The sequence below is a fragment of the Cynocephalus volans genome, chromosome 5, assembly GCF_027409185.1.
Source record: "Cynocephalus volans isolate mCynVol1 chromosome 5, mCynVol1.pri, whole genome shotgun sequence".
NCBI lineage: Eukaryota > Metazoa > Chordata > Mammalia > Dermoptera > Cynocephalidae > Cynocephalus > Cynocephalus volans.
The window spans coordinates 54049230-54064524 of record NC_084464.1 but is presented as its reverse complement, the minus strand read 5'-3'; the positions used below and the strand labels follow the sequence as shown (position 1 = coordinate 54064524).

Sequence of the window (15295 nt, the reverse complement as noted above, 5' to 3'; positions counted from 1 at the left end):
CAGGGACCATCTCAGCTTCCGAGTCATTGGTACTATGATTGTTCCACGGTAGAAATATTTCTCCCTTGGACACTGGGATCTCCAAACCCACTGAACCCAAGGTTATGGGGACAGATAGCGAAAATTCTTCCAGTGGTTTACAGACTTTAGATGTAATACTAAGGAGGTCACTGCCTAATTCTTGGTGTTATATTTGATTCTGGTTATGATTTTAAAAATACACTGCCATCTGTAGGATATCATCTCCACCTTGTAGGGTGTAATTTCCCAGCTGTGCTGTAACTGAGGCCGGTCTACCATTCTATCAAGCCAGCTGCTTCTAGGTCATGGGGCATATGGTAATGCCAGTGAATTTCTTGGCTGTGAGATCATTTGTATATTTCCATGGCTGTAACATGTGTGCCCTGGTTGGAGCCTATGTTACGTGGAATGCCATGGTGATGGATATGGTATTCTGTAAGTCTAGGAATGCTGATGCTGATGGAACACTGTAGGTAGAAAAAACAAATTTATACCTGAAATACGTGTCTATACTTGTGAGGATTGAGTTTTTCCTTCGTTCAGTATTCTGAATTATGCAAAATTCAATTCTTTATTGTACAAATTTTTTTATACAACATACAGTGTGGTCAGTTTACTCCAGACTGGCTTCTCAAACTCTCACTCCTCTTCTATCCCAACTTTTTACTTTGACAAGTTTCAAACCTTCAACTAGATCCACTAATTCTTAGAAATTTTGCCACATTTGCTTTCTCTGTCTCATGACACTTCTGAATGTTTCTCTTATGAACAAGACCATTATCCCACATAACTACAATTATCACACTTAAGAAATTGAACATTGATATAATACTGTCATCTAATACATGGATCATATTCAAATTTCCCCAAAGGCACAATGTCCTTTATATTTGATTTTTCCCCCCATCTTGGATCCAATTCAGGATCATACATTGCATTTACTTTTTATATTTCCTTTAATCTGGGATAGTTCCTCAGCCTTTTCTTTTCTTTCTTTCTTTGCTTTTATGACAATGACATCTGTAAAGTGCCCAGGCCAGTCATTTTGCAGAATGTCTCTCACTTTGGTTTGTCTGTTTAATTCTTCAAGATTAGATTTATCGTAAGCATTTTCGGCAGGAATACTATGAAAGAGATGTATCCTCTCAGTGCTTCACATCAGGAGACACATGATGCCAGTTTGTCCGTTTAATACTTATTAACTTTTGATCAGTTGATTAAGATGGTTTTCACCAGATCAGACTAGCTTTTGGTAACTTAGAAACCTGAGAATTATTGGCACTAACTTTCCAAGCAGCCAGAGCAGCTGTAGCATACCTTACCTATCTCCACCTTCTCTCATTTCTTTAGGGAGCACTAGGAATAGGGAGATGGCAGGAAATGGGATGCGGTGGTGTCACTCCTGATGCCCCTGGGTACAGCTCCACAGCTATTCTGCCGGGTGCTGTGGAGCTCAGGACGGGGATTATCCCCCGCCATGAATCTATTAATGAATCCCTGAACGTGCGCATGCCTGCGAGTGCATGAAAGTAGGCATGTGCGCGGTGCCTACGCAGGTCTGCAAACTTGGTTCTTTTTGCTCGCAGCTAGGCGTCCGCGTGCACATTCTGTTCTTTGCAGGCCTTCAAGTTTTGACGCGTCGGTCCCTTTTTGTTCTAAAGCACATTCCACGGGTGGACTACACTGTATAGGTCTGAAGCGTTTCTGCGCGGAGCCAGGGTTCTCAAGTGCTCCCCTCTGTCTGGGCTGACTTGGTATGGCCCACGGCCTCCCCTTCATTTCCTCCGACGGTGGTGGCACCCAATCCCCCCGGAAGTGCTCGTTTCGCGGCCCGACATGGAGCGGCCCAGCAGTCCGAGCCGCTCGGGCCCGGCTCCTGCACCCGCCCAATCAGCCCGATCCTCGCTGACCTTCTCGCAGCTCCTGCAGCTAGTGCAGCAAGGCCGAGAGCTTCCGGGCCTGGAGAGACGCCTGATTGCGGCGACCCAAGAGGAACCCACGGCGTCCCGGCTCCCACGGAAGCCCAAGCCCTGGGAGGCTGGGGCTGAGCCCCCAGCGCCACCGCCCTAGACCCGGGTCCACAGGCGCCGCCGACCTTCGGGTAGAACAGCCCGGGACGAGCCCAGCTCCGCGGAGGCAGCGACTGTGGCTTCTTAAATAGCACACATTGGTCAGAACCCCCTGCTGCTGACATCCGGAGGGCTTGTGTGTGTCCTGCCTGAACTCGTGACCCTGGACACCGGTGACCGTTATTCATCCTTTGTGCATTCGTCCTGACCTATCTCAGTAGGACCTAATTCTCCTGGGAGCATTATCGGGCTATTCTGTATTCATATTTCTTGACCGTGACACTCAGCTAAAAAGAAAAAAATCCTGTTTCAGACCGTTGTGTGTAATTGAAAGTCTCACACAGTACTTATTTTACTACTTGGATGCATCAATGAGTTCTCATTTTAAAAGTGCTATATAGGCTGCACTAAGGGTGTCTGACCGCTGGAACAATTCCTTAGTAGTGTACGACAATGTCTCATCCGCCGGGTCAGCTAGTTCTGGTGGTAATGGAAAAATTAACCCGGGATCCAAATGATCTTAAATTAAAATTTTATTTGGACATTTTTATTTTAGATAGAGCTGTTTTTCAGATAGGCAGTTAATAAAGGATTTGATGATAAAACAGCCTCAGAATGATTTCAAAGATATACTAAACAAAATCCTAAAGCATTTTCAAAAGTCTACAAACAAAAACCTAGAACCTTGGCTCTTGGAACTAGCTGGGTCAGGCAAGGTGCTAGAAGCTTAGAGTATAAGGAAAGCTCCCACAACCACCTTCTTTTTTTTTTTTAAAGATGACCGGTAAGGGGATCTTAACCCTTGATTTGGTGTTGTCAGCACCACACTCAGCCAGTGAGCGAACCGGCCATCCGTATATGGGATCCGAACCCGGGGCCTTGGTGTTATCAGCACCGCACTCTCCCGAGTGAGCCACGGGCCGGCCCAACCACCTTCTGAAGCCAGTCTTTTTACTTTAACTAGGCCATGTGGTTAATTGCACCTACTCTTGCTCCCTAAAACTAGATTTTCTGACATGGATCAATGTGTGCCCCAGAAGTTCATGTATTGGAAACCTGACCCCCCATTGTAACAGTATTAAGAGGGTCCAATTATGGTATTTGAAAGGTGGAGCCTTTAAGGTGATTAGATTGTGAAGCCCGTGCTGTCTTGAATGGACTGATCCATTCAAGGAGTAATGGGTGTGATTATTTTGGCTTTATAAGGAGAGCAAGGGAGGTTAATTCACTCTTGCTCAGCCTGTTCTTACCATGTGATACCCTGTGTTGTCATGGGACCCCTGTAGAGTTCTCACACAGATGTGTCCCCTGTATTATGGTCTTCCTACCTTCCCAAACTGTAAGAAATAAGTCTCTTCTTATAAATTGCCCAGTTTCAGGTATTGTTAGAAGCAGAAGAAAACAGACTAATACACCTACAAAACATGGGACATACCAGGTGTGTATGTTTGTCAGGAACAATCCACATTAGCATACCCTAACCTAAAGATTATATAATAGGTCTAGCTTTTCCGAAAGGATATCTCACAGCTTTTTCAGGGAATGTTATATGATGGTACATTATACAGTAGTGCATAATTTTTATGTTAACCTCTTTATATACAATTATAAGTAAAAAACCATTCTTTTGCTTAATCCTTTTAACAACCAGGTGAGGCAGACAGGCTGGAGGGTACTAGCTCCACTTAATAGGCAAGACTGGGAACACTGTTCCCCTATTTAGTATAAGACATGTCTGGAATATAGGCCCTGGTTTTCCATACTCCCAACTGCTTTTTCCCCCATGACTTTGTGATACATTTTAAAGTAATCTGATTTCACAATGCTTTACGGTATTAAGAGTAACATCTATAATATCTATTCCTGGCCGGTTGCTCTGTAGCCAACCAACCTAATTCATTACCTCATAACCTGGCACTTTTTTTTTTTTTTTTTTAAAGATGACTGGTAAGGGGATCTTAACCCTTGCCTTGGTGTTGTCAGCACCATGCTCAACAAGTGAGCTAACCGGCCATCCCTATATAGGATCCAAACCCGTGGCCTTGGTGTTACCAGCACCGCACTCTCCCGAGTGAGCCATGGGTCGGCCCTAACCTGCCACATTTTAAGGCATTGTTATAGCTCTAAGTCGATTTCAGTTATGTTTGAGGACCCCATGAGCCAAAACTGCAACAAAGCTGATCTGAAAGGACCAGGGAACCCAATGGTTAAGCACGTTTTCAATTTTAAACTAGGCCTGGCACATCCTCACCAACTACTTAGATGGCAAGCTGAGGCACCTAAGTGAAGGGAGCAGAGGGAAGGCCCACTTAGGGGTGGACATTGACTAAAAAACACAAGTATTAACATTCCCATAAACCCTGTTGCTGGTCTACTACATCATTACCAGCAGGACAAAAGGCAATACTTTGGAGTCCAGAATATGCAAGGAAAAGGTTTAAACTGTCTGCCTAGGGCCTAAAAAGTTAAAATAGTGCTACTTTCATCCATACCAAACCAAGAATATGATTCACTCCTTCCTGATCTGTTTTTTTTTTTTTTTGTCCTTTTCGTGACCGGCACTCAGCCAGTGAGTGAACGGGCCAGTCCTCTATAGGATCCGAACCCGCGGCGGGAGCGTCGCTGCGCTCCCAGTGTCGCACTCTCCCAAGTGCGCCACGGGCTCGGCCCGCTGAATCTGGATTTTAAGGAGCGGACTGAACATCAGGGAAATCAGGAAGTTCCATCACAAAACCAGGGGGGAAATGGTGGTTATTTCTCAGACTTATAGACAGGTAGGGGAAACACAATCTGCCACTGTGTTCTTAATAGAAAGCATCCACTTGTCTTGAAGGGAAAAAGCTATCTCAGTAAGCTTTGGTCTTCCACAAGACACGGACCCAGAGACTAGCAAGATCAGAATCTGGCTGACCAATCCTGATAAGAGGACTTCCTCACGTAAGGTGCAGAGGTCCAAGGAGAAGGGTTTATGAACGCCTCAAAATTCCAAACAATTGAGTATATGCATGTTTTCCTGACAAAAGGGTCCTTCCTTTCTCATATTCTGAGGGAAAGAAAAGGACAGTTGCAGGTTACGATACAAAAGCCAGCAGATATACTTAGAGCCAGCAAAGTCTGAGAGCTCTCAAAGCCATTACTGAAAAGTTGGAACACAGACTCATAGCAGAGAAAACTGAGCACTTGATTTTGTGCTTTATCTTTTTTGTGAGTGACTGACCAGTATAGGGAACTGAACCCTTGACCTTGGTGTTACAAGGCTGCGCTCTAATCAACCAAGCTAACTGGTCAGCTCTACGTTCTTTTTCCTAATTGTATTTCAAGTCTTTTGAAAACAAGACCCTAGAAACCCCCAGGTTCAAGGATGCCCCTGGGGTGGTCCACTGCTGCAGGAGTCTCGGGGAATCTTGTACACATGCTTGGGTTATTTATTCACCAACTTTAAACCCCATGATAGAAGACATGACAAAGCAGTACTCCTTCCTCCATGGTATGTGCTGATTTCAGAGAAGGCGAAGGCAACATGGAAAACACTGTAACTTTTCTTGGAACTGGGCTGTGATGAGAGGTGACTGCCATGAAAAAAACCTACTATCTTTTCCCTGATCCTTCCCCTCCAGTTCTTGAAGATAAAGCAGAAAATAATCTTCACTGAAGATACTTGATAATTCCAAAAACAAAAACACATGTTTCCAAAGCACTGTGCTTTCAGATACTCTGAGGAAGAAAAACATAACTGCATTAACACAAATTAACTGCAATTTGGCAACACTGTAACATTGGTTAGAGTGCAGACACCTAAAAAACAAGAACAGCAAAAAAAAAAAAAAAAAAGCAAATTCAAAGAGTTAAGATTTCTTTAACAGAATAGATAATTGAGATCTTCAAATCCTTTTTGAAATTAGTCTTTAATATCCTCCCCTATTTCCAGCTAAATAACCACAGAATACCAAGATTTTTTTTGTCACTCAACATTTTCTAGCCTGTAACTCTTAGGAATACATAGTCCCATGTCCTCATCAGGCATTCACTGTTCCAAGCAAGTCTCCATCCATTAGCCTTGTAAATACCAGCCTCCTCTTTCCTCCCAGTCTCAAGGTTACTCTCAAAAACACTGGTAAATCCAAAAAGAGCTTTTAAGTGGTAAGGCATGGCCCATCAACAGTCAGCCCCAGGGCAGTTTTCAGCCCTGCCTCACCTGGGTCTAGTTCAGCTGGCGGATGAGTTGATTGATGCGTTCACCCCGATAACCAGGTGTGCCCACCTCCTTGAGAAAGCCCACTTTATTCTTGGTAGCGTGACGGGCCACTGAGAGTTGGAATGGGCGCAAGAAACATGAGATCTCCTGGAAATACTTCCCCGGGAAGGCAATTTCATGAATGAGGTCTTCCAAGCAAATGACACCAAACCGCCCTAAGGAACGATAAGGGCACAGGTTCCTTCATTCAACCTTTACCCAGCATACACTGAGAAGCTATTATATGCAGGAGCTGGGCATTTTGGCAGGTTCTCAGGACCCTAAGAATACAACCTGGATCCCACATCGAGGCTGCCAGCAACCTCTGCCCTCTGTCCCAACAGACCCCTAAGCCGCACCACTCACCCAGGTGATCCTCAATCACTGTGTTGTCCGTTAGAGGGATGGTCTTATTCTTGACCTTGGCTTGTCCACGTTTCAAGATCAGTTCCCGGACAGACTTCAGATTTGGAAATCTATGTGCGGCAGAATAAAGCACAGCCTTAGCCGGAACTTGGCACACTACATTTCACTGGCCACGAGGCCCTGCAGCCTGACTGAGGAGAAAAGGTTGGAGAGGTTCTCCCGCCCACTCTTTCCCCCAAAGAAGTGCTCTGCAATCACATTCCAGCAGGGATGCTTGGGAATACACGAAGGAGGGGATAAAAAACTGGAGTGGCCTTGCCTATGTAATCAAAAATTGAAACTTATGGATATAAATGTTCACCAGGCAAACGAAAACAGAAACCATTTCATGGCTTACAGCCTAGGACTCTGGCCTTGGGTAACCCTCTACTCAAGATGGTGCAAGAGTTGGAATTAAATCCAAGATTCTGTCGGGTTTTAACATTTCAGGAATACTACTCTTACACAAGCACTCCCCCAAGCTCTACTTCATGGCTCCAAGAATTAATCTCTCTTTTACCCATCCTACTCAGCCTTAGCCTACAACTGAACTTCTGCTGTGGTACTGTTCAGACATTATATAGTAGCTCTGATCCCTTCCCCTCTACCTACCCCATTTCCCAAGGTTCTTATGGCTACCAGTTGATTTCTGGTGACCGTAGTCACAGCAAAATGTTCCTTCTACACAGCAACATTAGCCTTGCAAAACAATAACCTGTGCATCCTAACACACTCAAATATAATATAATGTGAATTTACACAGAAAATGTTACTCACCCCCAGGTCACATAAGGTTCCACTATACGCAGCATTTTCAACTTTTCAGGGGTGACTTTGACAAAGACACCACTGAAAATTTTCTTCAGGCGAAGTCTTGCAATGGTCCTCTGCACCAGTGAACTCACCCCATTAATCCTGAAATGAATAGCAACAAAGTCAGGCTCTCTCCAGGTTATGTCAGCCCAGCAAGCACTTATGAAATGCATGCCACTACACTCATTATCCAAAAAGTAAGACATACACTATGCCTTAAAGAGCTCAGTTTATCAGGAAGCAGTTATATAAACATCATTTCCCTGTGATGTGAAGCAATGCCTGCGCTGCTGTGGAAACACAAAGATGGACCCTGAATTTGTATGTGTTGTGGGGGTGGGATATGTAGGACAATGCATGTCCAGCCAAGGAAGCTGGACTTGCTTCTACGCGCAGTAAAATCTCCTGATGATTTTAAGCAAAAGAGACATGATCAGATTTCTTTCTGACAATCACCAAGAGCAGCATATAGGACAGATCTGAAAGTGTGACACCAGAGGCAGGGAAACGCAGTCATAAGGCTAATGCAATAGCCCAGAAAAAGATTATGGACAGTGGTAGGAGAGCTAAAGAGAATAAAGCTCATAATGTTGAAAACCCACAGTTTTCTGGTGTGGGTGATTAGGTAAGGGAAATAGCAAGAGGCACAGAGTTGTATGTGCAGGTAGGGATAGGTAAGGAAAGTACCACTAAATGTGGGCAAGTGTCTCCTCAGTGCTGAATATGCTCCATCTACTTGGCCTTGTTTCAGTTCATAGAAAGATGCCTCGATTCCCCTACTTTAGGACTTTTGCAGAAAGGAGTACATCTGGAAAGCCTTCTCCAACACTGGTGAACTCCTTTCATGTCTTTCAGGTCTCAGGTTCAAGTTCCTGCCTTCAGAGTGGGTGTCCTCAAAACAACCCCCCACCTCCAATCCTGCACTTTATCCTCATAGCACTTAAGTGCTAAGGTCAGTCTCCCCAACCTTGCAGACAAAAACTAAGTCTGTTGTGAACACTGAATTCCTAGCACAACTTGCCTTAGGGGCTTAGGGCCTCCTATCTCCCCATTTCCCCAGAAAGGCGTCTGAAGCTGAACCAACAGTTTGCTCCAGCCTCACAGAATCGGGAAGACACCAGTTCCCTACCTCTGGATGCGTACAACAAAGGCCAAGGAATGATTATCTGGCATTTCCAGAGCATGAGGTTTCACTTCTAGTCGTCTGAGACGCACCATGTCACGTTGCTGCCGCCAGGAATCATGTAGGAATGATTCCAGTCGCTTAAACCTGAGCCCTTTTCCTTTTCTTTGCTACAGGGAAGACAGACCATCATCACCATTTTGTGCCTCTATTCTCCCCATGTGTTCTGCAAAGGGGAGCAAATGAATATCCTCTATTCTTATATAACGGAATAGTGAGAAATCCACGGAAAAGTGGAGCTGAGAAAAATTTGGGAATTACTCAGAAAAGTCTCTGATAAGAATAAAAAAATTAGATTACTTGTCAACCACTGTTTACCAAGTGTTTATGAAACCTAACATCATATTACGGACCATAAAGTACAGAAAAGCACAAGCCAAATATACTCATGCAAATGCCCAAACACTTAAGTTTTTTTTTCTCTAAAGACATTTAGCAAATAGCAAAAATTGTTCAGCACATTTTTTTAAGAATACATCTCTGCCAGGTTTGGTTTCTCAAATCACTCAACATGAACCTAGAAAAAACAGTCTCCACTGCACTTTTTTCTTAACAAGCTCTACTCCACCGTTTTGCCAGCAGAAGGTGTTGGATAAATATTTCCTAAACGGAGACATAAACCAAATACCTGGTATATTGAACCGATGGGAGAGCGGCTTGTCGATGCCAAACTTAGCTGAACGTAGGCTAGGTAAAACTCACCAAGTACAAATTCCTTCCCCCCGGTTCCCCACCATTATACCTCCTTCTTTGCCAAAAGTGCCTGCTTTGCCTGGGTGGCCTTGAGGGCTTGATAAGCTTTCCTCTTTTTCAGGAGATTTTCTGGAACCAAAGGGATCTTTTTTCTTTGCCTGATACAGAAAATTGTGATTAGCGATAATTTTTAGGAAATGAACATTCAATGGATTTCCAAACCAGTTCAATATTCTGCGGTTTCTGACTTCAGTCCCCCAAATGGACCCCCACATTCACTCGTCCCCAAAACCCCAAAAAGTCAAGAACCCCTTGTCGACTAGGTTGTATACATCAATAGAGCTTTTACTGCCAGAGCCTTTCACAGGCGCTAGCAGCGATGAGATTCTAGGAAAACCTCGTGGGGTTGGGGCGGATGCAGATCCATCTGCAGGATGAATACTGAGGCCAGGCTGGGGGAACTCAACTCTGGCACTCTCCAGCCTGCTGCCTGGAAGTCAATACTCGCCCCTTCGAGATTACTCGAAACTGCTCCTCCGCCCGCCCTAGCCCTACGGCTCCTCAGTCCTCACCCCCACCCTGTGTGATCTGGAGCCTTTTCTTATCTTACAGTCCACAAGTATCCTTATTTTCCGCTACCGAGGCATAAACACCGTGGGCGGCACTGGATACTCAAGACCCCACTTCAGAGACTCAAAGCCCCCAAATACTCACTCGGGCTCGGCCATCTTCCTAGTGCTGCAGCTACTGATCGTGCGCACCTCCACCACGTGGGGAAGGCAGGCACCGCTCTACGTTTACTTGACCATAGAGACGTCTATTCTACCTCACGCTGGACGACCCGGACAGTCAGCGCCCACTTAGCAGCAGTGAACCCCTGAAAAGAGGTCTTGCTACTCCTGATTCCTGCCAAAAGTTGCACAAAGCTTTCTTCGCACCCTTCCCAAGATTTTTAGAGCCCGTGTCGCTTTCAAAACCCAGCCCTCTTCACTTAAGCTATATTCTCAAAACCGATGGCGTGGCTGGGAACAATGGAACGCTTCCGGCGAGGCACGGCTTCCGCTGTAGCGTCGCGCTGCACTTCCGGCGCGCGCAAGCCGCGCGACCTCCCGCTGGCCTTCCCTCCCGGTGGAGAGAGTTAGGGGCTCTGGCTTTGACTCACGGGTGGGTGGAGGTGTTTGTGGATGACTTAGAGAAGGTAGCTCCGATTCCCTCTGCTGGGCTGCCGTCAGTAGGTCCTCGAGCAAGTTATTCAACCCTCTATACCTCGGTTTCCTTCTTATAAAATGGGTATAGTAATGGAGCCACCTAATAGCGTTAGAAGGACTATATAAGATCCCCTCTTTAAAGCCCTTAGCACAGTGTCTGACAGTAAGCTTTCAGCACTATGTCAGTCATCATTACTGCTGGACCAGAAACTACAACTGCCTCCCTGCCATCTCAGAACCTTCCCCCATATAGCTCTCACCGCCTGGAATATGCTTCCTTCTCTCCAGGTCTACATAAAACCCTGGAAAACAACTCATGTCCTGTCATCTCTGGGAACATCCACAGCAGCGCATCTCAAGCATTAACATGAATAGGAGTCACCCGAGGATCTTGTCAAAATACAGATTTTTATTCTGGAGGCCGGGGAGGGGGATTGATATTCTGCATTCTCATTGTTTCTGAGGCGGCTGACCCCTATGGCGATGGAACCCTGGACCTTAGTGTTACCAGCACCAGGTCTGAGTGAGCTAACCGGCCAGCCCGATATTCTGCGTTTAGAACAGACTTCATCAAAGTAATGCCGGTGGTGCTACACTTTGACTAGCAGGGCTTTAGAGTAGTCTCTTTCCTTTCTCTGAATTCCCTATATTGTTACTATTTCTTCCCCGTGATACTGGGAGGAGGGAGACCATGCCTACTTTGCTCATTACTGATCCTAAGGGTCTAGCGCCAGTTTCTCAGTCTTGACACTATTGATATTGATATTGGCTCAAGACATCATATTGGAATGTGCTATGTGACTAGTCCAATCAGAAAGATAGTGCCATGGACAGAGTTCACTACCTGATGAATAAATGTCAAAGGACAACACAGTCTTCGGGGTCACACACTGAAAGAGAGGCTTCTTCTCACTCAGCACCTTACTTTGTAAAGAGGCAAAATAGAAGGATCACCAAAGTGTAAGACATCCATTAGATAGTAAATAAGGAACAAAAATAAGTCAATATTTTGTGATTTCCTCTGTCTACAGATAAAAGGTTCTGTGGTACTGACAGTATTAAGGGGAACAGGAATTTCAGGTTTATTAACAATACTCTTGACTGAATAGGACTTTAGAGACCAGGATTCAGGAAGTAGTTATCCAAAGCCAGCAGATGGTGCTAGGAGAGTACTTATTCTCAGTGCCAAAGCCACTGCTCCACCAGACTGACCCAGAGAAAAAGAGATTGAGTTCTCCTTTTCAACCAAACGATTGTTTACTAACTGAAAATGTGTTTACTGAGCACTGAGCATGTGCCCTAGCACTGGGCAAGATCCAAGATTTTTTTTTTTCCAATAATTTTTTTCTTTCTAAAGTGGGGTTACTGAATGAGAATGAGTCATGGCCATTTACAGCCTCAAGAATCTTACTCTTTTTTAGCCTGTCCTCATATGGTTCTGTTCTTCTTAGCTGCTTCAGGTGTCCATCGTTAGGGAATGGTTAAATTAAAAAAAATTTTTTTTAAAAGATGACCGGTAAGGGGATCTTAACCCTTAAGTTGGTGTTGTCAGCACCACACTCACCCAGTGAGCTAATCGGCCATCCCTATATGGGATCCGAACCCGTGGCCTTGGTATTATCAGCACTGCACTCTCCCGAGTGAGCCACGGGCCAGCCCAGAGAATGGTTAAATAAATTATGGAAGATTATGCAATTGTATGCAGTGACGTAGATCTTCAAGTCCTGAAATCTCAGTGGTGAATGGTTTTCATTTTTTAGCCTGTCGACATTCATTCCCATTTTCTAACAGTATCCCATTCCTCTTGTGAACTGGTCTTTTCCTCATCATGTATAATCTTGGGGGGAGGGGGGAGTGGATATCAAATCCAAATGCTTGTCCTCCCAATACTTACACTGAAGGGGTCTTTGAAAAATCCTTTTAACTCTTCTCAGGGGTATGAGACCCTCAACAGGATTTTGAATCTTGAGCAGAATGATGATGGAAGAAAGTAGATCTGAGGCAAGACTTTCAAGGATTCTGCCTAATAAGACCTTCTGGAGTTTCCCTGTTCTTGTCTTTCTCGAGCCTGTTGGTTCTTCGACCTTCCCTTTAATCCTTATCCTCCCTGTAAACATCCCCTTATGCTGGTTAACCAGAATCTCTGTTGCTTACAACAAAAGAATCCTGACTATAATACTTCCAGACATTTGGTTATATTTGAAAAAAGGAAGATATAGAATAGGGTGTAAGAGAATGGTCCTACGCTGTTTTTTGTTTTTTAGTTATAGATATATTTGTATGCAACAATTTTTGAAAGATAAAGTGTTGATGGGGGTTATTTCTGGGAACTGAGAGTGGGGTCTGGAATGGAAGGAAGACTGCCGTTTTGTGGTATGCCCTTTGCTTATCACACATGTATGAGTTTAAGAAAAAGGTCTCTAGGTAATTAGATTCTTCTGGTTTAGAACCATGTGACTGTGATTTTAAAGACTCCTTTCAGGACTGACATTCTGTGGTTTTCCAAATTGACTCCAGGATCCTTTTCCTAACATATCTCTGAATAAGTCATTTCAGTATTGTCTGTACTTCTGGATTATTTAAAAAAAAAATTTTTTTTTAAGATGACCGGTAAGGGGATCTTAACCCTTGACTTGGTGTTGTCAGCACCACGCTCAGCCAGTGAGCCAACCGGCCATCCCTACATAGGAACTGAACCTGTGGCCTTGGTGTTATCAGCACTCTCCCGAGTGAGCTACAGGCCGGCCCTGGACTATTTCAAATTCTACTTTTTTTACTTAAGATAATTGAGCAATGCCTTCCATAAGGCAAAACCACTACACACAACTCACCCTAGAGGGAGCTCCGTCTGCCCCAGTCTTCTGTCTTGGATTTTGATCTTTCTGGCAGTCTGCTCCATTTTGTTTCAAGTTTTCCTTGTTATGTCCTCAAGAGAGTGACAAGAGGTTACCAGGAAGCAGGTAGGAAAGAGGTTGGTATGAGAGCAGCAGGTGAGCCTGGAGTTGGGGAAGACAACATGGACAATAGCTTTTGATCCTGATGAAAAATAAGCATAAAGGAGCAAAAGTGGGAAAGAAAAGGGGGGAGGGAACAGGTGAGGGGCCGTAGCCTTTTGAGGATCAAGGAAAGACACAGGAAAGCTAGGGTAGGAAGTAGACAGTGTATAGCAGGTAAGACCAAAAGCAAAACAGAAAAACCCAAACTTCAGAATCATTTCAGGGATAATGGAACATTAGCTTTTTAAAAAATTTTCCACACTTCTTCAGGAACACCTCACTTTGTACCCTAAGAAGTAGAGGGCCAGGACAAGTCTTGCCCTAGTTTATGGGAAAGGACACTGAGGCTGAGAGTAACTTGCATAAAGATAAATCTGACTATGTGTTAGATGATGTACTGGAACCTATTTCCAAATTCTGCTGCCAAAGGCACTTTCTGTCTACCCAGTTGTGCCATTTTCCTTGACTTTCACAGAAATGATTTTTTATTTATTTAATTTTTACTAAGGATCTTCTTCCTTTGCAAGTGTTTTAAAAGGCCAGACCCAGCACATGTCCAGGAGGAATACAGATTAGGTTTCCTATAAAGACCTGCAGCAATGTAGACAAACAAACTATTCATATTACAGAATCCACTTTATACTACAAATATGCTCCTATCCTTTGCATACGGACCAGATTTCTCCACATATTTAACATCTTAATTTCAAAAACCCTTTATCTTCATTCTGGAAGAAAGTATTATGCTTTTTTCTCAAACATAACTCAGGAAACTGTACTAAGAAACAGGGCATAGAAATATAGATGGTAGCTCTCTACCAAGTGGCAGTCCAGAAGGATTTTAGTTTTTCTTTGTTTTTGTGGCTGGCCGATATGGGGATCTGAACCCGTGATCTTGGTATTACCAGCACCACACTCTCCCAAGTGAGCTAACCGGCCAGCCCCCCAAAGGATTTTAGTATCCCATTTTCTTCTCTCCTGAATTTCAATAAGTTACCAAATGCAATGTCTTTAAGTGCTTGCTCCCCCTCTAGACTGTGAGCTCCTCGAAAGGAGAAATCATGCCTGATCCACATGTCCCAATGTCTAGCACAGTGCTTATCACACAGTCAACTATTCAATAAATGGTGGTTAATGATCTCCATCTTCAGCTGGATACCCAAGGGGTCCTAAGTCAGTCTTGGAGAGCACACCCAAGGCTGAGACAAAGCCAGACTGCTGGGAAAATAGAATAATTTAATCAGGCTCCCCTTGACTCAGGGCCAGTTGGGGGTGGTTCAGCGTTCTCTGTAAACAGAGAATGGTGGAGTTAGTGCACATGTGCGGCTCCACGGCTTGGCTGGCGACTTCCTCCGACGAACACAGCTCAGCGTGGCAATGCTCTCAAACCTACGGCTTCCAAGGACCTGTTTGCCAGTTACCTAGCTCAGAGACCTGCGTGTGAGGGGTCTCGTGACCCAGCCTGGCGTGTGAAGGGTTTGTGACCCAGTCTGGACAATGGGCTTGAGGGGTCTGTGAGCTCCAGACCCAGCCCTCGCTGGACAATTGGCCCAGTCAGCAGGATTAGAGGCAGATAAGAGCTCGACAATTGGCCCAATCAGCAGGATTCCGACAGAGCCAGAGCACCACAACTGGTGTAGTCGTGTAGCTTTACACAGATCCTGAACCCAAGA

The 15295-nt window shown here is 44.7% G+C and overlaps 2 protein-coding genes across 3 annotated transcripts; one reads left to right on the top strand and one right to left on the bottom strand.

The window, feature by feature from the left end:
• Positions 1-1838: 1838 nt before the first annotated feature.
• On the top strand, positions 1839-2676 carry C5H6orf226 (chromosome 5 C6orf226 homolog). Its single transcript, XM_063097642.1, has one exon. The coding sequence runs from the start codon at positions 1858-1860 to the stop codon at positions 2089-2091; it is 234 nt and encodes a 77-aa protein (XP_062953712.1). The 5' UTR covers positions 1839-1857; the 3' UTR covers positions 2092-2676.
• Positions 2677-4606: 1930 nt separating this feature from the next.
• On the bottom strand, positions 4607-10451 carry RPL7L1 (ribosomal protein L7 like 1). Of its 2 annotated transcripts, XM_063097149.1 has the most exons (7): positions 10133-10451; positions 9468-9576; positions 8672-8835; positions 7507-7644; positions 6691-6800; positions 6286-6500; positions 4607-5804 (listed from the first exon to the last, which is right to left on the bottom strand). In XM_063097149.1, the coding sequence occupies exons 1-6, from the start codon at positions 10144-10146 to the stop codon at positions 6292-6294; spliced, it is 744 nt and encodes a 247-aa protein (XP_062953219.1). In that variant the 5' UTR covers positions 10147-10451; the 3' UTR covers positions 4607-5804; positions 6286-6291. The 2 variants fall into 2 exon arrangements, with proteins under 2 accessions (XP_062953219.1, XP_062953218.1); XM_063097148.1 differs by lacking the exon at positions 4607-5804 and having other exon boundaries at positions 5977-6500.
• Between the last annotated feature and the right edge of the window lie 4844 nt (positions 10452-15295).

Excerpts from the sequence above, each read along its gene's own strand:
- C5H6orf226 (XM_063097642.1), top strand. The coding sequence starts at position 1,858 with ATGGAGCGGCCCAGCAGTCCGAGCCGCTCGGGCCCGGCTCCTGCACCC.
- RPL7L1 (XM_063097149.1), bottom strand. Across the intron at positions 8,836-9,467 it reads CACTTTTGGCAAAGAAGGAG|CAAAGAAAAGGAAAAGGGCT; the intron begins GTATAATGGTGG and ends TCTTCCCTGTAG. Across the intron at positions 6,501-6,690 it reads AGTGATTGAGGATCACCTGG|GGCGGTTTGGTGTCATTTGC; the intron begins GTGAGTGGTGCG and ends ATCGTTCCTTAG.